General features: G+C 34.5%; 2 protein-coding genes across 12 annotated transcripts in view; one reads left to right on the top strand and one right to left on the bottom strand.

The window, feature by feature from the left end:
* NBEA (neurobeachin) overlaps window positions 1-24,379 on the top strand; it is a 696,015-nt gene that overhangs the window by 326,989 nt on the left and 344,647 nt on the right. For all 11 annotated transcript variants that reach the window (XM_032403205.1, XM_032403204.1, XM_032403196.1 and 8 more), the window contains one exon: window positions 18,311-18,372. In XM_032403205.1, the coding sequence (XP_032259096.1) occupies window positions 18,311-18,372 (62 nt within the window). The remainder of the gene's footprint in view (window positions 1-18,310; window positions 18,373-24,379) is intronic.
* LOC116631367 (UPF0500 protein C1orf216-like) lies at window positions 3,376-7,860 on the bottom strand. Its single transcript, XM_032402519.1, is given in 3 exon segments — window positions 3,376-6,893; window positions 6,896-7,587; window positions 7,847-7,860. Coding segments are annotated over 3 exon segments (906 nt in total). The 3' UTR covers window positions 3,376-6,693.

Genomic DNA, 24,379 nt, shown 5'->3' with positions numbered 1-24,379 from the left:
AATAAAACTCTCAAACTACATAGTTTAGTGTTTCAATACGGAAATTTTCTTTTAGCCAATAAAAATATTAACAGAAAAAAGACATGCATGTTAAGAAGAATGATTTCTTACTAAAGTCCTCAAACCAGTATTATTTTTTCAATCACTAAAATTATTGACTTTTATACTCATTGACTAGCTGAGCTAGAACTATATTCCAACAATTTAAAATTAAGCATTGATGAGAAGTCAGAGAAAACTATATTTACGAAAAGAGTTTACTTAAGAGATACACTCAGAGGTAACATCATCTCCTAGTCTCCCAGGAAAGAAATTTGAAGTAAAGTGTACAAGAATGCATCTTCTTCACAGCAATAGAAAATAGGAATAACAACATACAAATCCAGAGCAGACCACGAGTGGTGATCTAAAAGTCACAGATGGCATAGCTGAACTGTTAAAAGAATAACTGAATGCAAAGAATTTGCCATCAGTGGCAGATAGATTTATCCCTTATTAAGAAATGGATCATCTACTTTGATATGGTGATTGGAAAATATTTTTATTTCACAAAATAATAAAGTGTAGTACCTGTGTCATATATTACATGATAACATAATTTAGAATGGGAACAAGTTTCTCTTTTCTAATGAAGTAAAAATATTCATATAATTTTTCATTCAAATTAGGACAATTCCAATTGAGAAGGGGCCAATATTTGGAATTACACCCAGGAAACTGGTATGAGCTGGAAAACCAGGATATATGGATGCTTGATATAAAGTTAATAATATGAAGACAAGGTCTATATACTCCATGAAACATACGACATTGAATAAAAGTCCGTTTTTTGAGGGTACACATGTGGTTTATATTGAGACAGAGAAGTATTTTTACATTGTGAAAAATTTGCCTTCATATTGATTTAGATATAATGTTTACATGCGTAATAAACTACATGAGATCTTCCAGAAACTAAGCTTGAAGTCAATATAGGCTTTTATTTTTTTTACCTTTTGAGATATTTATGCACATTAGATAAATATGTAAATAATTGGGAAAGAAAAACTAAATTGGAAAATTTAAAAGGGGAAATATATTGCTGAGCAGTTCTATCATTTTATAGTGGTTATATTTTCCAGTATTTCAAACACTTTTATATTTTTATTAGGGACATATTATAGTCTAAAATATGAATAGTTTAAAGTGTTAACCCTGAGTTTGTTTAGTAACTGATGGTTGTCTGTGTCCTTCACATTGCTGTAAGAAATATCCACATTTTTTATTGAATTCTGATTTTAGAGTATAAAATGTTATAGACTTTAATTTTATAATATTAAGTTACATATTTAAAACAACTTGAGAATATTATATACTTTTTTCTTTTGTTTTACTAGATTCATAGAAAGCATGCACTCAACAAAGTAGAACCATCTATGGCCCTAGGTGGCAGAGATGGATGCAGATGATGAGATATACCTATATGTAAAATTCCAGTAGATTCCTACATAAGAAAAATTGACTATTGTTATAAATTATGGTTCAGCAGCATCTGGCAATGGTGGTAGAAGGGCAGGGACAATTTATTTGCCACATATAAATATCCTTGTGTACCAGTTGGTAGAGTGATTGATGTGGAATAGAAGCCAATTTATGGATTATTTATATAATCCTTAAATTTCAGTTAATTATAGAATCAACAAATGAAATTGATGTATTTCTAGTCATTGAAGAATAGGAGGGATTCAGAAAAGTATTTACATAATTGAATTCTTTTTTAATGACCATGAAATGCTTTCCATTTACCTGTACTTGCCTGGCTGTTCCTCTAAGAAGACTACCTGATATTCTGTGCTAAGTTACGTTCCCTTGTTATAACCTTTAATAGCACAGTGTGCTTTTTCTCTAGAGCATGTATCAAAATTATAGTAAGTAACCTATATGTGTTTAATTACTTGGTAATGTCTCTATCATTTACCAGACCAGACTCCACCAGGTTTCCAGGACCTGCCAGCGTACCCCCAAAAACACTTGTGGATGGATAGCGGATGGTAGAACAAATGAGATTGTTTTCTATACTCAAGTAGATTTCAGCAATTGGTCTTAATAATCGGAGAGAAGGGTATAATTTAACTTAAAACAAGCAAAAAGCAGAAATTCCTGGTTTACCTTATTGCAACATTGTCTGGAGGATTTTATGAGTGATAGTGACCAATTTTTTAATATTGCACAGGAAATAATATATTTCAATATAATGCTTGAAGTTTTATTTGTATTCTAAAAAACTGATATTTATCTTGATATTGCTTTATTTCCAACTATATTCCTAAAACAAAAGTAAAATAATGGTACAGCATGCACAAAAACACATCATGGATGACATGTTGGTCAGGTTTAAACCTGATGGAGAAACCAGGGACAGAAAAGCACGTATTTGTTCATGAAAATTACGGCAAGGCAGGGGCATTGACTTTGCCAAATACACCTATTCTGCAGAAACAAACAAACAACAAGATCCTAGTCATCCTTGGAAGAATTTTGAACAGGGAGGGACAAAATCAAATATGACTAGAAACAATCTCGAATTTCTGAAGGCTAAAAGAACAAAAAGATTTTATTGAAAATATCTGCTTAAATAAAGGTCTAATGTGAACAAGGAAATATTTAAAAAGCGCGTTGAAAGACAGTTTCAACTCAGATAAAGAATATTAAGGTGAAGAGAAGCCACGGGCTTCACTTTCTCTACCCAATGCCTATTTCATCATTGTGAATTTGAAATGTACTTATGAATACAATGCAACATAATTGGCCACTTCAGATCCAAAACTAATCCTTGCTAAAACAATTACCAGCCTTTACTGGGCCCATCATAAACCTGAAGCACTTAAGGGCTACCAGCTAAAGCCCTATGAACCCACAGGAACAGATTCTGTAAATGATTTTAATCGTTATGCTACCACCAAATATTGCCTGTCAGTTTTCCCACTTTTCATTCTTGTTTTCAAATCTGGAATGAAATAGAAATCTAATTCCTAAGTAACCAAAACCCCACACTTTCCCGCATCATTTCCTTTCCACTACCATGCGCCTACTTACCCTTGTTCCCAGGTTAGCCCAGTAAGACATGAAGGACTTAGAACCATGGGTAGTCAAGCCTCAAAGAACCGTTAGTATCCTTTATCACAGGAGTCAGTGACTTTTTTCGCTAAGGGGCCAAAAATAAATACTTTAATTTGCTGCCATACAGTCTGTCATAAGTTCTAAATTTTGCCATTGTAGTGAGGAAGTTGCCACACATAATATGTAAAGGAATGAACTTGGCTATAAGTTAAAATTTTATTTATGAACAGTGAAATGTGAATATTACATAAATTTAAGTGTCACAAAATATTTTTATTTCTCTTTTTTTCCCCCAAACATTTCAAAATGTAAAAGACCATTCTTAGCTTGTGGCCCATATAAAAACAGGAGGCAGTTCACCTCTAGTGACGTTCAGACCCTATTAATGGTATGGTGTAATCAGTAAAGGACCTCCTGATGGTATGTTTTAATGGCATATAATGACGTAGCATAGCATAGATCAGAGTATAGCACACAGTGAGAGGAAGTGTTGATTCGTGAAACATTTCTTTCAGTTATACATACTGAATCAAGAAGTAAAATGTATTGCCTTAGGTTGTAATTTTTTAAAGCTTCAAAATAATCTACTGTTTACCAGCAAAAAGTTTTCGTGTCAGGGAAGGCAAGTGTCTTACCTGAAGTTTACAGTGATTTAGATTGTCCACTAAAACCACATTTTCAGATTTTCAGTCCAGAGCTGCTTTGACTTAATTAAAAACTAGATTCAGATGAAAGGATTCTGTAATACTAATAAAATCGGGTAAACATAAATATGAAAATATTTAGAAAGAAGTGTAAGAATTAACTGGTTTGTTACTAACATTCAGATAATAAGTAGTGTCCACCTACATTGTGTTTGAAACACCAGTACAATCAAAGAGAATACATACAGGCACACTTTTTCCTGGTCTGTGATCTCTGCTGTCCACATTTGTTGTTCCTTGTCTCTAGTTTCTGATAGTGAGGTCACACGCAGGGCATGTCACCCTTGACCATCAGTCTCCAGTCTGTCCTTCTCAGGTATCAAAACACCGTGTTCCACATTACAGATGCCCCTTAATTAGCTGGAGTTGCTGCAATTCAGGTGGACTCTGGATCCCAAGAAAAATAAGCTCTTTCTACAGTAACTCTTTCCCCTGGAACCTCCTCATTTACCAAGTGAGCATCTTTGGTTTCCTGTAACTATTTCCTAGACCTCACCTCATATTATTCTAGTATTCTTCTAACTAAATGGACTACATTTCATTATGTTTCTCATAAATTGTAGAACTTCATAAATTTACTGTTTCTAGTTCCATTACTGCAAAGGACAGTAAGATAATGATTTCATCTTTAATGTTTCTAGTATACAGTAATGCAAACCAAGATTGTGTAAGTTTTGCCATACATGGTTAGATTTTGATCAATTTGATGTTATTTTTTTGGTTTCAATTATTTTTAAGCCAGTAAGTATGTAGAGCTGTTGCCTCTCTGGATATTTCCTAGAAGACTAAGCTTTTCTCCTTGTGTCTCCTTCAGAGTTATTTTCCTATGTAGCTTCTTTGTTTTCACTGCTTTCTTTGTATATACACTGCCCCTCCATGTAATATCGGTGCTTTTAATCTATTTTTGCTTGGTATCCAGCTAACAGAATTTACTAGATTGGATATAAAATAAAGTCTAATGTGTGTAATAGAATCCATGAAAGCTGCAATTTAGACTTGTGACCAGTTTTAACAGCTAGAGGATGATTGTCTCCTTTTTCTCCTTCATATGGAAGGAGATGCATAATTTACATGCTATTATCCATGCCTAAAATGTGGTTCTCCCCATACTCAATAGGGTTATTCTAATTACACTAAATCCAACCAAAAATGGTTTTCTGTAAGGATATTATTTTAACTTTGAAACTAATTACTTAAAAAGTCTATACAGGTAATTTCAATAAGCTGTACTTTGCAACCTTTGAACTAGAAAATATTCTTGCATTAAACATGTTTTCTATTTACATATTTGTTTTGATATAAAAAGACATCTTAGGTCTAGATACACTGACAAGACTAGAGGAAGTTGTCCATGTCAAACAGATTCCATTTTACAAATCAAATAATACTGTTTGTGATTGCTGATCTTGGAATGATCTCTAAGTCATTTTTCTAAGAAATTAGTAACTGCACATTACTTCAAGTTAAATTTTTCCTGTTGTTATTTCTCAATTCCACTATTTTTTTATAATTACAATAGGAATTACTTTAATGACATTATTTATCTTGCTTTCCATGTCAACATCCTATAATGATTGAGATAACTCTTGGTCTCTTCGCATTAAATTGATTTGTTTATCTGATTGGAACATAGGCTTCTCTAATACATGGCTGTTTCATATTTGTGTTTGGCATATAGTAAGCATACAGTATTGAATCAATGAATGTCATTAATTCTTGGAAATTACTTGCTCTTCACTTTTTCTTTTTTTTTTTTTTGCATTTCTCTGCCCCAGTTTATTCACCCTGACTTGGCCCAGAGGCCAGGTTCATACTCAATATGCAAGGGCTAGACACAAAAGTCCCTAGGACCATTGCTTCAACCTCACTAATATGCCCTTCACCCACCGTCAGGGATAGAACTCTTGAGAGAGAGTAAGAGCACCCCCATTTTGCAGATAGGGAGACTCAGCATCATGCCACTGCTCACCCAACAGGATCTTGCATCCTCATGGCTCCCAAAAGCAAAGCAGAGAGCTTGGCTACCTTAGTCCTTAGTTCTCCCCAGAATTCACCCACTCTCCATTTCACGGAGCCTCTGCTGGAGCCAGTCAACCCCCACCGAAAAGACCACGCAGTGACAGAAGGGGTTATGACCCAGCATCCTAAGACCTTCCAGAGGCTGGGCTGACATTACCCCCTGCCCACCCTGGAAAGCCAACTATGGCTCCTCTGGGCCTAGACAGCCTGATTTCAGGAAAACAGACCAACCTAATTTAACATCCAGTGTTGCTAAAGCCAGAGAAGCACAGCAAGTAGAGGCACAGAGAAGAAAGTGAGATTTTTTTTTTCCCAGCAGTCTTGGAGCACCTTGTCCATTCCTTGCAAGTGTATAAGCACACATCCGCTTTCATCAGAAGCTTAAATATATGGTCTGCAACCGCTCCTTTGCCGTAGAGAAGCGTGGTTTGTTTCCAAGTGATGTTTTGGAATTCACTTTCTCCTATTCTTCACAGGGTTCTGCCACTGTCATCTCCCCCATCCCCATCTCCCATGTGCCCCAAGGCAGAGTTCAAGTGGGGTTTTATCTTCTTTATCTTCTCTGATCCCACCCCCGCTCCATCCCTGCCACAGTGTGGATCACCAACCCCAGCTCCCCTCCCTCATACTAATTCTCTACCAGTTGCCCTGGCAAAATTGTGGCCAAAAAGCCATGGCAGTCCAGAGCAGCCACCATACTTCGTCCACAGCAAATCCACCATTAGGGACAACAGCCTTAGCAGAGCAAAGTCTGAGAGGAGTGATGGGGAGAGGGTGGAGAGGTGGCCTGGAAAATCTCAGGGGAATGGATTAGCCACAATCCTCAGATAAATACTGCAGGCTAGCCCTCTCTCCGGAGCAATGGGACCCCTTAGCCCTGCTCCTGGAGCCCACATGGGGCTGCCCTCTGTTGGAGACAGTGGATAAGCTCCTTTTGGTTGTCCAGGATGGTGTTGAAGCTCTCCTGCAGACGGGTCTGCTGGTCTACCAGCTGGTGGGGCAGGCCCCAGATCCACTGCAGCAGAACCAGGTGGTGGTACATCACCAAGTGCACGTGATGCTTCTCCTTTCCTGCTCTTTATAGTGCTCCTGAGCCTTCAGCTGCTGCACAGCCTGGGCCACCAAGGGCAGAAGGGCATCTGGAGGGCCCCGGCCTCGAGGGGTCCCACAGGCAGGCTCAGGACTGCTGCTGGGGCTGTCAGTCCTTAGGGAGCTGCTGGCATAGCCGTTGTCCTCCAGGGGGGAGCAGACTGTGCTGACACCACTCAACTTCTCAAGCTCAGCTCCAGGGATTTCTGCCCCTTCTGGTGCACTGCGCACCTCCCCCTCGGGGAGTCCAGGGGCCTGGAAGACCTGGTTGTCAGAGGGCAACTCAGAGGAGCTCCTCATCAGGATGGGCTCCACGTGGCCTGGCATTCCATGCCAATTCTCACTGGCATCTTTGGCAGTCGCCATGAAGTTAGAGTTGCTGTCTGGTTGGAGCTCCGGCTGACATACTCCTGGTGGGCCCGCCAGGAACAGGCCCCCCTCAGCCACCCCTGGCTGGCGAACATTTGGTGGCCTGGACGCACCCGCCCCAGTGCGGCTGGCTCTGCTCCCGTAGACCCCGTGGCGGGAACTCGTCCCTCGGGGCTGGTGGGGGGTGGGGGGGTGCCTGGCCTGGGCAGCTTGGCCTGGGGAGCCCCACGGGCCGGGTGTGGGGTGCGGGGCTCCCGGACGGTGCGGCCAGCCCCAGGCCTGGACTCCGGAGTCGGGCGGCCTAGCTCTTCACTTTTTGACAGACTTTTTTTTGTGATTATTTATTTGATTCCATTTTGTTGATTTCCCCGTCTATACTGTTTCAAAAGATAATTGCTATTTATAATAGATCTATTATTGCAGGAAGGTTTAGAAGAAATAACAGCACCATTCACTTTTAATTTATGAGTAGGTCTAATATTTTATACTTCAAGTATTATTTTTTAAATCTTTTTGTTTGTTTTTATTTATTTTTTATTTTTTTACAAGTGTTATTTTTTAATTACAAAGCAATGCCCATGCTGATTTCTTTACTGCATCATTATTGGATTGTATTCTAGTATGTGACTATATAATTTGACTCCAAGATATCATTCTGAATTGTGGATAGGTGTGAGTTTGATGTAGGAGGTTTTTGTGGTTTTTTTTTTTTTTTTTTTTTTTGTGAGTAAAGCCATAGAAGTTTATTAAGTGAAGATAAAGAAAAAGCTCTCCAAAGTGAGAGGGGTCCCGACAGGGTTGCCCTGATGTAGGATTTTCTGTTATAGACAAAATAATTTTGTTAATTCAGTGATCTGTACTTTTTGTTTGTATAACCCATGGCATATATTCCCAATAAATTATTGCTTAGATGGGATCATATGCTTATAAATAATTTCTGTAACTTTTGAGAATAGCTTCAATGTTATAAAATTTAAGGATCTTCCAAGTTCCAAGAACTTCCTATTTTTTTTACTAAAAATGAATAAAACTGGACTGGTTACTCATCTCTATTTAATATTTTGCCCTAAATGCAGAGTTTAGTAAAGAAAATCAGCTTTGGTCACATTGGAGAATTTATTGCTTTGAGCACAGATAAGGAACTTTGTGAACTTTATTTTCTCAGAGTACTTCAACAATTTAAGCCTATAATTATTGGATAAAGTTTATGCACTTTAGAAAATAAGTGAGGTTCATCTGACTGATTTCTACTTGAGCCTATCTTAACCTTTTTTTTCTGCTGTATGCCATAATCACAATAATTATTAAATGATATCCTTTTACCAATTATGTTTCTTAGTTTTTTTTAATTTTAGACTCATGAATGCATTATTAAAAGAAATGCATAGTTATTTCCATTTTGCATTATATTTAAGTATTTGAAAGAAAAAGAGCCAGTTTTTATCTGAACTCCAAAATAAAGAACCTAAAGGGGTATGTTCCCACAAAACAACTTTAAATTTGCAAACTTAAAATTATTGAATGTATTTATTTGAGGATGTAAATCAATGAAAGTCAAAATTTGGGTAGTTTGAAACTATAACTATATAAATTATACATTTATATACACTATGTTTAAAAGGAGAATCCCATATTTTATAGAATGTAAGTTTTATTTTTAATACGAAGGCATCAGTTTAGCCATTTTTATTCAACTGTAATCATTCATGTGATTTAATTGTATGACTAACTTGAAATATTTTCTACTCTTTTGATTATTAATATTTCTTGAAATGAAATAGAGGGCTAAAACACTATCATTCTTAATGATTATTTTGGACTAAAGACTTTTCTTGGGTAATGTCAAAATTTGGACAAGACATAGTTTAGTAGTTTTAGAATTTAATTGAGGCTTTTTGGAATTTGAAGGAGCACAGGGAAGGGAGAAGAAAATTGGTGTAGGGAAGTGAGATAGGAATAACAATTGGTTCTATAATTAAATTTAACCCAAAGAGAATTGAGGGATCCAGATGATTTATGATAGTGAAAATGTCTCTTATTTCCCTTATTTCATCTTTTTCATTGCTGTTGTGATTAAGTCAGGAAGTCAAGAAAAGGGCAAGACACTCAGGTCAATCACTTTTGTAGTGGAAACCTGAGTCTAATACTATGAATCAAAGTGCTTAATGAAAACTTCAAAAATAATTATTTTAAGTTATTTTGAGGCATAGTGCTTTGTAATTTTTTCAGTATAATGCTCTCTAGAATCCTTCATTAATATATTATCTTTGTAACTGGGCTTTAGCTCCTTGTGGTCAAAGACTGTATCATCTCTGTGCATACAGCAGTGGCTTACTTACAGTTCCATAAATAAATTATTTAAATGAAAATGTCTCAAGAGATAACCAACTCAAAACTTAATTAATCCCAAATGATTTAGAAGTTGTAATCCGTTTTTTAGTATGTGTAAATGAAAAATGATACTAAAATGGAACATGCAAACAGAAGTTTAAAGTCATATGGAAACAAGAAAAGAATGACATTGGACATTAGGAATTTGCCAGAACATTTCCCCTGATATGACATTTTTGATGGGCTAGCAGAAAATGACTGTTTCTAAAGCATAAGTAACAAAAGAGTAAATTTGTGGCAGTGTTTTATATTTAATAGATGTTAACAGTGCCATTAGAATATTCTCTTCAGCTCAGCTCATATTATAATCAGATCACTAATAAATATCTATGTGTTAACCATCACTATATCTTCATTTTTTAATTATAATCTATCATTGTGTGGAAGAAATATCTATGAGTTTTAGGAACTTCAGCCCTATCACTATGCAAACATTCTTAGCAGGAGCAAAACTGTAAAAAAAGAAAATATATCCTCAGTCTGTAAGATTCCTAGGCTATATCAACATAATAACAACAAAAAATAGAATTAATTTAAATAAATCAGTCAAAATGATTATTTGGATATTGTGTAACTACAGTTACAATTAATTTTATATCTGATCAAGCTACACACTTTAGATTTACAGCTTAAAAGCACTTAGCCATCCATTCCCATATAGAAATAGATTTTTAGTTCTGAATATATGGAATTTACATGGGGAAAGGTACAATATCAAATTACTTTGAAATTATAATGAATATTAATTTATGAATCTTTCAAAATACTTCATGTGAGGGATGGGGTGGCTGGGTGATAGACACTGGGGAGGGTATGTGCTATGATGAGTGCTGTGAATTGTGTAAGACTGTTGAATCACAGACCTGTACCTCTGAAACAAATAATACATTATATGTTAAAAAAAAAAGAAAGATAGTAGGAAGGGAGAAATGAAGGGGGGGAATCAGAGGGGAAGACGAACCATGAGAGACGATGGACTCTGAGAAACAAACTGAGGGTTCTAGAGGGGAGGGGGGTGGGAGGATGGGTTAGCCTGGTGATGGGTATTGAGGAGGGCACGTTCTGCATGGAGCACTGGGTGTTATACGCAAACAATGAATCATGGAACACTACATCAAAAACTAATGATGTAATGTACGGTGATTAACATAAAATAGTAATAAAAAATATTTCATGTGAGAATACCACTGATTTCTCACTTTTAAAAAGCTGTCACATTTTTAAAATTTTAATAAATGCCTGCAGTGCCTTATTCAAAACCTTAGAGCCAAATGTGTCTTGTAATGTAGATACTTTGGGACTCAAGAAAGGTAATAGGTACCTATATGTGTTATTTCATAGAATCTTCACAGGAGTATGAGGTAGCTTGTTAATCAAACACCTCAATATGTCTTCAGTAATACATAGAGACATTCACACTAAGTGGAATAAAGATTATAAAGAGCTTCCTATTAGGTGAAATGTTGCTGATAATTGAGTTTGTGACAATCTTACAAGAAAGTTTTCTTTTTCAGAGCTTTTTGGATTTGAAATTATAAAGCATCATAGATACATATTTAAAATAATTTCCCCTGCAGTTTTAAAAATCTGTAGATGCATATGTGAGTATGTGTGCCTATGTATGTGTTCTCTCTCTTCCTCACACACATACACACGTGCACATGTACCCACACACCTTGCGATAAGTAGTTTTTGTGGAAGACAGCCAAGCTCATTGGTTTTATGTGTTGTGTGGCTGCTTTTGAACCTACAATGGCAGAGTTGAGTAGTTGTGACAGAAGCTTATGGCAGCCACCAAAGCCAAAATATTGTATCTGTGCCTTTACAGAAAAAGTTTGCTGACCCCTGATATATGTGATATGTCCAGAGACTTCAGTTTTGTTCCTATTCTAAAGACATTAAGACTGCCATAAATTAACATAACATAATAAAAAAAAAAAGGCTGTAGAATATTGGAATACACAGATTAAAAAAAAAAAAGACTTCCATAAGTTGGTGATAACTGAGTTTTTAATGAACTAGAGTAAATTGATGAATGAATGAACTCTCATTGTCTTTACAGTATTTGGGGGGTTTTTTCACTTAAAATTTATACTCTAAATATAAAAATAAGCTATAATGGTTTAATTACACTTAAGCTTTTTCTTAGAAAATGAACTTAATGTTACTTTAGTTTCTGTAAGGTAATATTATAATTGTTTCCATTGGTAGTGCAGTTTTAAGTTAAAATCTCTGGACAAACATGAAATTTCAAGTAGTACTATTACCTATGCACATATTAATATTAGTTGTAGCAATAATAATTAATATTCAGGCCATTATTATTATTTCAAAGGATGTTTAATAGTGATTTTTTGTTTGGTTTCGGTTTTTTTTATTTTAAATTAGAAAGCCACACAAATTACTTGGTTTGCTAATTCTTGTTTTGACCTTAAGAAGTTCAGATGACTTAAACGGTAGAACTGAAAGTAGTTATTTACATACAGGATCACACAGAGTGAGACACAAGGAAACAAATTGCATATTGCAGATAAAAAAGTAAAAGGCTGGTAAAAAACAAACAAAGGAAATTGCTATTATGCTGATAGAGATGTGTAAGTATTGCAGAGGTCATAAAAGATAGACACTTTGTGGTTATACACTGTATTTTAGAATGCTTCATAATGCTTTATAAAACTACATAGAACAGAGAATTTCAAAGAAATCCCCAGCTGTACACCGCTGATACTAAAGCAAATGAAGCATAGTGAGCCTGTGCAATTCCTTTCAAGGCCTATGGTGCTAATTCAACATTTGTTACTAAGATGAAACTATTTCAGTGCCACTTAATCTCTACTAATTTTGGAATTTAAGGAAGTTAAAATCATTAGAAAGTTATTTAAAAAGTAAGTAGTCCTGGGAAGACTTGATTTTTAAAATTCAAATTACCAGAATAGTCATGTCTGTTTGATGGAAAACTAACTTGTATATTTTATTGTGAGGAGAAATGGAAAAATCTAGATCTTAAAACTATTTGTAGGATTATTACTGGTAGTCTACTAATGGGACTCTTAAAAAAATTACACAATTATATTTTCTTCAACAGCATGCTATCTGCCTGATTTGTTTATATCTGGTTTGTAAGAGTTACAGCATCTATACTTAAAAAAAAAACACTCCTAAAGCTCAACATTAATTTTTTTGCCTATATTCCTAATTTCATCCAGAATGAAAGCCAGCACTCTCTTTCCACATACCTTCTTCATTTGTTTTCTCTAGCTCAGGTAAAAAGTGTCATCATTCAGCATTGCTCCTTTACCCTATCCTTTAAGCTCATATTCCATTGTCTAAAAATATTGTATTGTTTCATTCCAAAATGGCTTTCAAATCTTCCTCTATTTGCATTGCCACTGCCTTCAGCTCAGGCTTTCATTATCTTGACTAGACTTTGCAGTTACGGATTTCATCCTATATACTGACAGAAAGGGATCTTTCCAAATGGACGGGATTATGTCTGCCCCCTGGTTAGAGTCCTTCAGTGGCTCCCTGTTTGCCACTAGGAATCCACGCCATATATGGCCCTGCTTCCTGTCTCCCTCTCTGTCTTCATTTCCACTCCTTGCCTTCCATCCTCTGAACAACCCAACATAATATTCCAACCCTGTTTTACTAGCTATTTCATGTTTCTTTATACCTCTCATATTTCTGTTGCCTTGGATGACTTTCCCTTCTCTCTTTTTTTGCCCAGATAAGCTCAACAGCATCCAACTGATATATCACATACCCTATAAATTCTCCTCAGCAGAGTTGCTCACTACCTTTCTGCGATTCTAACACTTTATGCTCTCTGTGTATCTCCTAGGATTCTATATCATGGCTATTTGTTTACAAAAGCTGTGCCACTTTCCTCACTTCTTTTTATACTTAGTACCTGACATGGTATTTAGCACATTAGACACTCAATAAATGCTTTTTGAATGAATTGGGGGCTTATTCCCCAAAAATTACTCTTTTTTCTCAAAATCTTATTTTTTTTCCTCTATCACCTACAGAAGTTACTCAGTGAATGATGGTTCTAGATTTATTCATTTAATTGGCATTTAATGAGAGTGTACTCAGAACCCTGCCCTAGTCATAGATGTCTGTGAGTCTCCTCTCTTGGAAGAGGGCCCTTGCTGAAAGAAAATTCTGACACTGCTTAGAAGATGAGTCCTACTTATGGGTGTGATTACTTTCTTTTTAAGATTTATTTATTTATTATTTATTTATTTGAGAGAGAGAGTGTGTGTGAGCAGGGGGACGGGCAGAGGGAAAGAGAGAATACTCAAGGAGACTCTCTGCTGAGCGTGGGGCTGGAAACTGGTCTAGATCCAAGGACCCTGGGATCATGACCTGACCAAAACCAAGAGGTGGCCACTTAACCAACTGAGCCACTCTGGCACCCCTATGCATGTGATATCTTGCTTGGAGTATGATTTCTTGGTTGGACTGTTATTCCTTGCTTATCACTGTAAGGCTTCACACCCTTTACCTCCTACTGTGAGGAACATCCTGCTAGAGATGGACTTTCCCTACACTATTTTAAAGCTGTGAAAGGCTTTTAACTTGATCGAATTCTATAGATACATGAAGTCAGACTCACAGATAGACTCAGAAGGTCTGACAGCTCTGTAGTAAAACAGCATGACTGTACCTTGCAGTATTCCTTGTATTAAGAAAGATAGCTTTGTCCCAAAGGTCAAACTTCTAACTTCATATTCATCTTACATTTTAGTGGGTTTTGGTGGGGTTTGGTTTATTTTGTTGTTTATGGTGAGGAAGTGTTGTTGTGAAAAGAAAACTGACTTCTTGGGGCGCCTGGGTGGCTCAGTCGGTTGAGCGTCTCCCTTCGGCTCAGGTCATGATCCCGGGGTCCTGGGATCGAGCCCCACATCGGGCTCCCTGCTCCGCGGGGGGCCTGCTTCTCCCTCTCCCACTCCCCCTGCTTGTGTTCCCTCTCTTGCTGTCTCTCTCTCTCTGTCAAATAAATAAATAAATAAAATCTTTAAAAAAAAAAAAAGAAAGAAAGAAAACTGACTTCTTTCCCCTAGTAGGGGGGGAACCTAAAAGAACTGCCAGTGTTTGGGATGATGGTTTACTTGGTTCTATTCATTCTTTCCTTTTTGCATCTGGACCACCTCAAATTTGTCCATCTAATTAATCTTCTCAAGTGCTTGTATGTTAACCACTCAGTTAGCTGACCTTATCTTTCAACAGTGCAGTTCATAATATATTCAAAAACTCTTCCTAGATAGTTTTCTTCACTGTCGAATACCTCCATTACATACAAGCCCCCTTTTGCTCACATATTTATTGTCTTTGCTGCAGGTGTTAATTTTATACTGGTAACTTGTATGGTATAAAGTATTGGATTAGTATTCCTAGTCAGAATATTTATTTTGGTGAATGTATATATGCTGATGAAAATATTCTATTAACTGACCGATGCTTCTAACTAGATTTTTGATAGCGAGGCAAATGTGTACAGCTCCTTTGGGGGATACTTCTCAGTTGACAGGGTGGGATAAGTGATAATGGAATAAGAATACTAAGGCTTAGCATCATTTCCCCCATTTTATAACTTGCACTAAATTCTTCCTCTTTCAAAAACATTTATAATTTTACTGCTTTCGATCTTTATTTATCTTTGAATTTTGATAGCCCTCAATCCCGCTTTCACATACTGCCTATATTCTACTCATCCATCTCCCAAACAATTAAGGTCTTTCAGATTTTTCCTTTGTTCCCTTCTCCCTCTGTGCTTTTGCTAAAGATAGTGCTTTTTGTCCCCATGTCTGACCAACACATGCTACCTTCTCCAAGAAAACTCAAAATCATCCCAGTTGCAATTAACCATTATGACCTTCCTCATAGAGACATATTGCCATCCTATTCATATTTAATTATTTATATAGCTCTGCAGGAAACATCAAATGAACTTTCAAGTTAGGTAACTTGAATTTGGGTTCCAATTCTCCACTTACTGAATGATACCTCTTGGGCTAGTCACTGAATCTTAATTTTTTCTATCATATGAGGTAATAATAACTAACTCAAAGAGTTATTAAGAGAATCAAATGAGCTAGCATACATAAAAATGATTTGTAAATGATAAAGCCCCAGGTAAATGTTAGATAATCTTAGATTTGAATTAAAACATGGAGCACATAGGAAGGTGTAGATAATGTCTTATCCATTACTATAAATTCCTCAGTGCTAACACTATACTTTGTTCATATGAGTAGATGCCAAATGAGTTGATTTGATTATGAATTTCTTGCCAGATACAAAAAGGATAAAATCAACCTGTTTGAAATACGCACTTATAAAATATTTGCCTTATGCTTATATAGCTTGAGTATTTATAGCATCACTAGATAAATGTGGCTTTCTTGAGCTAATGATTAAAGTTAATACAAAACCATGTTTATTCCTACATCTTAAACCTTCAGATATGGAGACTTCTTTATTTAGAAAGTGTGCAAGAATAGAATATCATCAGACATTGCTTGTATTTTTAGTATCTCTAATAAAAAGCATTGGAGTTTGCATACTTGTTTTAATAATACTTTTGTTAACACCTAGAAATACTTCCAACCAAAGTGATTGTGTAATATTTGAAAGTTGATAAGGCTTCCAGAATTGCCCCTGCTTGTGTTCTCATTGTCAAGGTTAGATTTTTTTTTTTCTTTTTAAGGAGAATCCATTAGTTCATTCTGTTTAAAGCTAATTAGGCAAAACATAGTAATAAAGGTGTGTGGATCTATGAAGTTGAAATCACAATGGCCATACTGTTTGCAAATTGCAATTTTGCTATCCTTGTTAATTGTTGTCATGTCCTTTGAACAAAACATTGATGGAACATTTGTTTATATTTTCTGTGTGGTACAATTTGTAAAAATTATGAACATTCTTGTTACATAGGAGTTTTTTAGAAGTTCATTTAAAATATCAGTCTGTGAGAAATTAATGCAATTGCATGTTTTTCCTAATTTTTACTTTAAGTTGTTACGTATTTAAAAAATTCTAATACACAGAATAAATATATGGTGAGTAATTCTTTATATAGTCATCCTTTATTCAGCTTGCAGTCTAAAATCTAAATTGATATAGAGTACAAATCATAATTATGATTCTTTTGCTATGCATAGTCCTTTGGCCTTTTCCTTAGTTTTTCTTTGTCAGAATTTCAAATAGTTGAGTAGCCAACAGGTGATAAATGTCCCATTAATCTTTTTGACTCTCTAGCTCCTGAGCATGAGAATTGCTGATCAATTACAGCAATTGTCTCTTAAATGAGCTTTTCACATCTGCCTCTTATTTCATTAGTTAACTGTCTGCCCAAAGATCTGATAAGACGGAATACTAGTGCCTTTTTACAGCTTTTTCTGTCATGTGTACAATAAGGATAGGGTCGTTAGCAGGGTGGGCACAAAAGGGTGTTTATCCACTACCTACAATAAATATACATGCTAGAGCCTAGAAGGCATTTGAGACTATTTATTGAAATCACCTTAAGAAGAAAAAAACTGGTTTCACTTCAACTTTCCGTTTAGCAACAACTAATGTAAGACCATGGCATTTCTTGCTATCCAGTGCTTTTACTGATTACTTTTGTCCTCATTGAAAAGAAAAAGCAAACATTAATTTTTTTAAAAAGTGAAAAAATTTAAAACTCTTTTTTACGTTAGTAAGCATCATGATTATATACTTTCAACCCGAGATTGTTCTTAATCCTTAGTTACATCTTCCTCCATTGTTGGCACTTTAAGAAAAACTACCAATCATGATCTGCTTTCTTGCTTTCTTATTACATGTTATTCAGCAGTCATCCTTTCAGTTGGGAAATGTCTTGATGAATAATTAAGGTTTAAACTGTTTATAGGAAGAATATTTTCTTATCTGTAGTATGGGTATAATAATAGTATGTAATGGAGTAGAAATAAGAATTAAATGACACTCTGAATATAAGGCACTCAACACAGTGCCTAGCGCACAGTAAGTGATCAATGAGTAGTAGCCATTATTATGTACAAATTATAACATTTCATTCTTTTCTCTTCTGATGGCTGTTCAGAGACTTTGGAAACAGAACAGTGGAAGATTTTATAAACATTGCTTAACATATTAATTGTGTGTGAAATTCATTTTTTAATATTTTAAAAACATTTAACAACTGACAACCTATGGGGAGTTATTTATTTGTAAATTATTTTAATTTTGTCTTTTAGAAGAAAATTTAGGAAAATCTTCACTGATTATTGCTCCTTACTCCAGGAGACAATCACAAAGGAAATGTCATTGGATTAAAAGTAGCTCTAACAAGCTCACCAATTCCAATAACTACCTTCCACCTTATTTAAATATAAGAAATGCCTTGACCAAATAAATAACCCAGCATAAAGTCAGTTTTTAGTATGTTTTCTACATCTTCTTGAATATCTGACTATTTTGAAATTAATGCCATAAAAAATATGTGTTAGTGAATGTTTCCATTTGTTTTATTTTAGGAGTTCTATTTTAAAGAAAGATTTTGTAAATTAAAATTACATAATGAATTAACTTGGAATGATGATTTCTACCATGGTAATTTCATTTTGTTCAACCTTTCTTTGTTGCAGGCCTCGTTTGTATGAAGTCTAGCACATCTGTGGTTGAGCTTGTTATGCTGCTTTGTTCTCAGGTAGGAAATCTCTTTCACTGGATTACATTAAACTACATGAGGTGTTTTTTTTTTTTTTTATGTCATTAGCAGTAGGATGCATATATATGTATATGTTTATATATTTTTAAAACTTCCATTTCTTATCCCGTCGATGAAGAAAATAATTTAAGATATATTTTTATGTAGATGATTATACCATGTAAATATTGATTCAGTCTCCCTCTCCCTTCTTCCGCTCTCTTTAGCTGTCTTATTCTTGCCTACCTTCCTATCCTTCTATTGTCCCCTATTTGCAAAAAATATATATATAGATGTGTAGGTGTGTGTGTATATATATATATATATATATATATATATATAAAATCTGTTAAAGATCTTTTGATACCCTTCTTTACATTCCACCTTTTAAAAATGGTATAGTAGAATTTATACTTCTGACATTTATTATTACATGTTTTCTTCTATTAGATTACAGATAATGAAAACAAAGTCTTTTTCATGCAATAGCCATAGTATAAAATATTGCTCATTAGTGAGTGGTCTTTGATACAATACCTTGTTGCTTTCTTTTTTTAATGTAATTTGTATATTTTTGTGTAAATTTTAAAAATCTACTTATGCTATTTATCTTTAATAATCAGATTATTTAAATAGAATTTGTAGTTGTTGGGTATTTTTTCTTCTTAGCAGTTACGAGAAACTAAAAATATATATATAACATTTTTCTGATAACTGAAATTAGGGACCCAGTGGTCTTTCTTCTTGCCAGCTCTGTTAAGTCCCCTAATGATCCTGATTTTCATATAAGTACTAAATATTTTGTAATGTGAGAACAAGAAAGACAGGTTATATATGTTTACAATAAGTAGTTATTACATTTATTCCTAGTTTCCTCAATAGAAAAATACATCTAAACTGTTTCTAGTTACTGACCTTGAGGTCTGCCCAAAGCCGCAGCCAACTCCCAAATAAACAATATGGCTTCAATTGATCCTTTAAAATATTAGCAAACACAAAACAACCAAAACTTACCTATTGATTTCCAGTCTTCAGGCTTACTTTCTTCAAGAATATATTCATAGGGAAACCATTAGGTCCATTCCCTCCTTTTCAGCCAGGAAGAATATGAAGAATGTTAATAAGGAAGAAGTTAAAGAAAACAGCAGCCCTGGCAGGAGTTCATCTGCAGGGCGTTTGAGAATTGTTACCTAATGCCAGAGTCCTGAGTTCAAGAGACATTCTGAGAGATCTGTTCAGGCCTTTTAGGTTCTTGATGATGCACGTTTATTAAAAAAAAAAAAAAAGTGCTTTTGTGGAGAAAAAAGTAGCTTAAAATTCCTTCTTCTTTAGCTCAGGGTTTTACTGCAGTTCTGAGAAATAAAGAAGAACGTAGCATTAGGGTCTAGTGTCTTTGATGGCCTCATCATCTAATCATAGGTTTAACATTACTCATTTGCTGGCTCCAGGAATTCCTGCCATTAAGGGCCCTAGAGATGAAACTTTGCCTCAGATATTGATTGAAAGGAAGAGTGAGAAATTTCAGCACTCTATGCAGTGCACTTTCTTTCAGTGTTTCGGCAAAGCAATATTATAAACATGTCTCTTGGTTTGATTTTTAAGTTGAATTTTTTAAATAATTCAGAGTGTATTTAAATATACAGTGGTTATATAGTGGTTAATTGATTAAATATACCTCATTTAAGTGACTACAAAATGTATGTTTGTAAAAAATAGTTCCAGTTGTTTTGCTATTTTGTTAAACTGAAGTGTTGTTTCCACAAAATATTTTTAAAGAAATAACTGAGTAATAATCTTTCTTTAATACAGTTCAAGTGGGAGGAATTTATTATTCTACTGTGAAATTAGCTTATAAAACCATCTTTGACAATCATTAATTATTCCATGGATGTATAAAATCTTGGTTTTAAGGACCCACAAAAAAATACACACGCCTTTAAAATTTCTTAAAATAATCTGTCATTTTTCTCTACCACTCAAATTCAAGATGATCTATATCCTATTTTCATCCATTAGCAGGACAGCTGTAGCAGTAGCAGACTTCTGATAAAGAAAAATAAATACAGTTAATGATGCTATGGAGCTTGCTTGGCCTAGCACTCTCCAAAGCTGGGTTCTCTTGTACAGGCCTTAATGCATCTCTTGGACAATGGGGCTGATCCCGGGAGAATTAGCAAAGTTTGTAGGGCTGTCTGTGCCAAGGCACAAGGCAATCCTGAGGAATCCTTAAAGCTACAGAGTTCTGAGTTGTCCTTTTGCTTCATCGTACAGTCAGCTTTTTGTAAATATTTATAGCTCTATGTTGTTATGATTTATTATAATATTTTGATTATATTATGTTATTAAAATTCCAGTGTAAATGGAATTTTCCAGTTTATTTATTTGCTTAAAATGTGTTTTTCTTTTTCCAAATTTAAATAAACTATTGAAGGATGAAATTTTGTTTGGAGAGACTAGGTAGCTAGGGGTTGAAAAAGGAAAAAAAAAATGCAACATTTCTCTTAATATTTGTTTTTCTTTCATTTGCTACAATACATTAGATGCTTTTATTTTTATGCTTTTCATTTCGGAAATTTCATGTTAACGACTATTATTAAGGATATCAGTTTTTCTTTCCTTCTTATCTGAGCTCCTGAATAAACTTACTATTGCCACTGGTTTGTGTGCAAAATATGGTCTAAATTTACATGAGATCATATTACAAGTGTCTGAAGGTACTTGTCAAGGGTAATTCAGTTCATATGGACAGTCTTTTAAACTCCAAGGGACATGCCATCCAGTCTACCCCCCAATGGAATTTCAGGTCTCTGTAGAGAACATATTTTAAGTTTTAAGAAGCTATTAGCATTATCATTATATCGCATTTATTGCTCCAGAAATACCCAAAATATTTTTTACTGTATTTTGGATACTTTTCTTCTCCATGCAGATCTTATGACACAAGAGTAAATTTTAAGAATTAACTATTAATTCTTCTTCCCTTTAAATTTGTATTAAACTTGTACTTAGTATCTTTTTAAAAAAAATGGTTTCTTGTCATTTGGAAGTAAAATGAACAGAAATAAATTAAAATTAGTAAAATAATTAATATATACTGTTTTAACAAAATCATTGCTTAATCAGTTAAGTGCAGTGTCTCCTACAGAGTTCTTCAGCATATCACAGGTCTGATACTTTCTTCTGTCAACCTTTTTTTTCTTTTTTTATGTTTTGCAATCAGATTTGGTTGAGGTGCTTTATGTTATTCTATATGTGTACCTTATTTTTCCATTACATTATTCTGAGTGTATTAGGTTCTTTGATGAATAGCAGATTTAGTTTTCAAGTAAACTTTTTTAGGTACTATAATAGTTTCTAATTATTTCCAGATTTTTTTTTTTTAGGAAGTCTCCATCAGAGGTACTCCAGGAAAAATTGAGTGATGTTATCCCGTAGGATTTCTTTAAGTTTTCCTAAGTAAAGCTTAGCAGATGTCACTTGGATTTTTCTGTGCCTTATCTGTCAATAGAAAATGTTTTATAAATTGAGAAACTTTTATGTAAAAAGTAATGTCTCTCAATATTCAAGTACTTTCTGAATTGAAGTACTGATTAAGCAAAATGTATGCTTAATAAATCATTTTTATTCTCATTGGAAACCCCAAAATGTGTAAGTAACATAAAGTAGAAGTCAGCCTTCCAAGTGTCTTTAGGATTTGTGTATGAAGTTACTAACATGAATTATTTTGTGGTTTTGTTTCCCTTTATTTTTTTTTCTAAATACTTCATATACTTAAGTAAAAAGGACTTTATTGACTTCACTGATGTAATCAGGGCTCTGACCCAAGACTTCTAAACACAGCACTTACAAAAGAACCACAACTGAAGAACAGTCTTCCTTTTTCAAATGATTTGGCCTTTGAACTTTAAAATTTTTCATTTTTTCTCCAGTTTGATACAGTTTATTCAGATGGTACAAAGGAAAAAGACATATTTTTCTTCTAACTATAATAAACCGAAGAGGAAGGTAAAAAAAAAAAAAAAAAGCATAGCTGAGATGAATATGGAGATATAGTAGAGCATACTCATTCATGAGTACCCAGTATTGAAAAAAATTTGGATGTGTATAGTGAGATTGTAAGTGTAAGAAAACTAGAGATGGACTAGATTTTTTAAAAGCATCTTTGGAAATATGAAATCCTAGTTATCTGATGAAATTATGTCACATTTATTTAGTGACTGCTCTTTTATATTAGCATTGCGATGGTTACTGAAGATTTATTGATAACGTTCTTCCATTTCTAAAAGGAGTCTGGTGTTATCTGTGAAACTTTCCTGTTACGTAGCTGAATTTGAAATCAATGACAAAAAAAAATTGTGACATGATATTTTAAGTTGAATATAATCAAATACTACATATGTATCAAAAAATTGGTCCTGTGAAGCAACAATAAGACTTTTGTGGGAAGCTTTATTGAGATAGACGAAAGATGGACCCATTGCAAGTTAATGGACTTTCTACACAGCGTAAGCAAGGAAGAAGATTCAGGCTGGGGAAACTGAGCAAAGGTCTGGCGAGAAACAAACCTGTGACATAGAGTAGTGTCTAGACTCATTTAAAGCACACCAGAAATTAAGTAACCATGCAATATATTTATTTGAGTTTAATTTGTGATGTGGGAAGTTAACTCATTTCCAGGCAGTATATGAAACAATATTTCCTTAGGGGTATTTTTTAATATAAAATATTGTAGTATGTTAATAACATAGAATTGAGGTCGATAAGAAATTTCTAACTTGTGATTAGCATTGGTTAGTTCCTGGTGTTTGCTTTCACAAGTTCTGCCTCTGTTTTTAGAAGGAATAAAGCCACTGTTTCATTCCTGAGTATCTAATAAATCCCTGCCTTTTTCTCTGGACAATGCCTGACCCCAACTTTTATCTCTGGTATAATGTCATCTCAAAGTTAAAGGGGCACATTAGGCATTTAAAGTTTTTTGGAATCGTTACGAATATATCATCTTTCTTACCATAAAGGGTGTAATATGTTTTAAATATAAATAGAAGTTTAGTAGGAAATTGAAAATATAGTGATGCATAAAGATTACTGTCAACTTGGGTTATAATAAAATTATTAGAAAATATGGAGAAAATATATAGTAAAAATATAGACATTTTGAAGGAAAAAGAAAGACCATATAAGTATGAAATAATCAGAGAATTTCCATTGTATATATCTTGGGGAGAGTGCCTACTGCACAATTGCAACAGGAGGGCAGAGTCAACTATCTGTTGTTTACCCAACTATTTATGGCATCCCTCAGTGAAAATTTAATCAAAGATTTTAAGAACATACAATTCAAATTACTTTTGATTATTTCCATGTGGTCTTTCATTATTGATTTCTTTTATTTCAACTCCTAGAGAAGTTAGGAGGTATAATAAATTTTGAGTCGATCACTTTTATATTACAGAATATTTATTTTCTAAGCTACCTATACTATATGTGATACTCAAACATGATATAACACTTTCATCCTTGTATATTAATTAATTCATATCCAACCCAAATTGTAAACAGAAGAAAAATGATGAACAGGAAGTTCTGAGCTTATCTGTATGTAAATGGTAAAATATGAGAAACAATAGTCCTTTTCTCATGTCTGAATTCTTATAATTTTACTAAAATCGAGACAAAAAGAAATCAGTAAGCCTTGGCCACCTGTAGAATAATCCTTAAGAGCTATAATTTCCAGGGCGCCTGGGTGGCTCAGTTGGTTAAGCGACTGCCTTCGGCTCAGGTCATGATCCTGGAGTCCCGGGATCGAGTCCCGCATCGGGCTCCCTGCTTGGCAGGGAGTCTGCTTCTCCCTCTGATCCTCCTCCTTCTCATGCTCTCTGTCTCTCATTCTCTCTCTCTCTCAAATAAATAAATAAAATCTTTAAAAAAAAAAAAAAAAAAAGAGCTATAATTTCCATAGGAGAGGAGAAAGAATGTAGCATATTCCGAGGTAAACCCATTTCCCTGG

Source organism: Phoca vitulina, unplaced genomic scaffold (assembly GCF_004348235.1).
Source record: "Phoca vitulina isolate PV1807 unplaced genomic scaffold, GSC_HSeal_1.0 scaffold5, whole genome shotgun sequence".
In the NCBI taxonomy this organism is placed as follows: Eukaryota; Metazoa; Chordata; class Mammalia; order Carnivora; family Phocidae; genus Phoca; species Phoca vitulina.
Note: the sequence above shows the minus strand (reverse complement) of the source record. Positions and strands in the feature narration are given on the sequence as shown.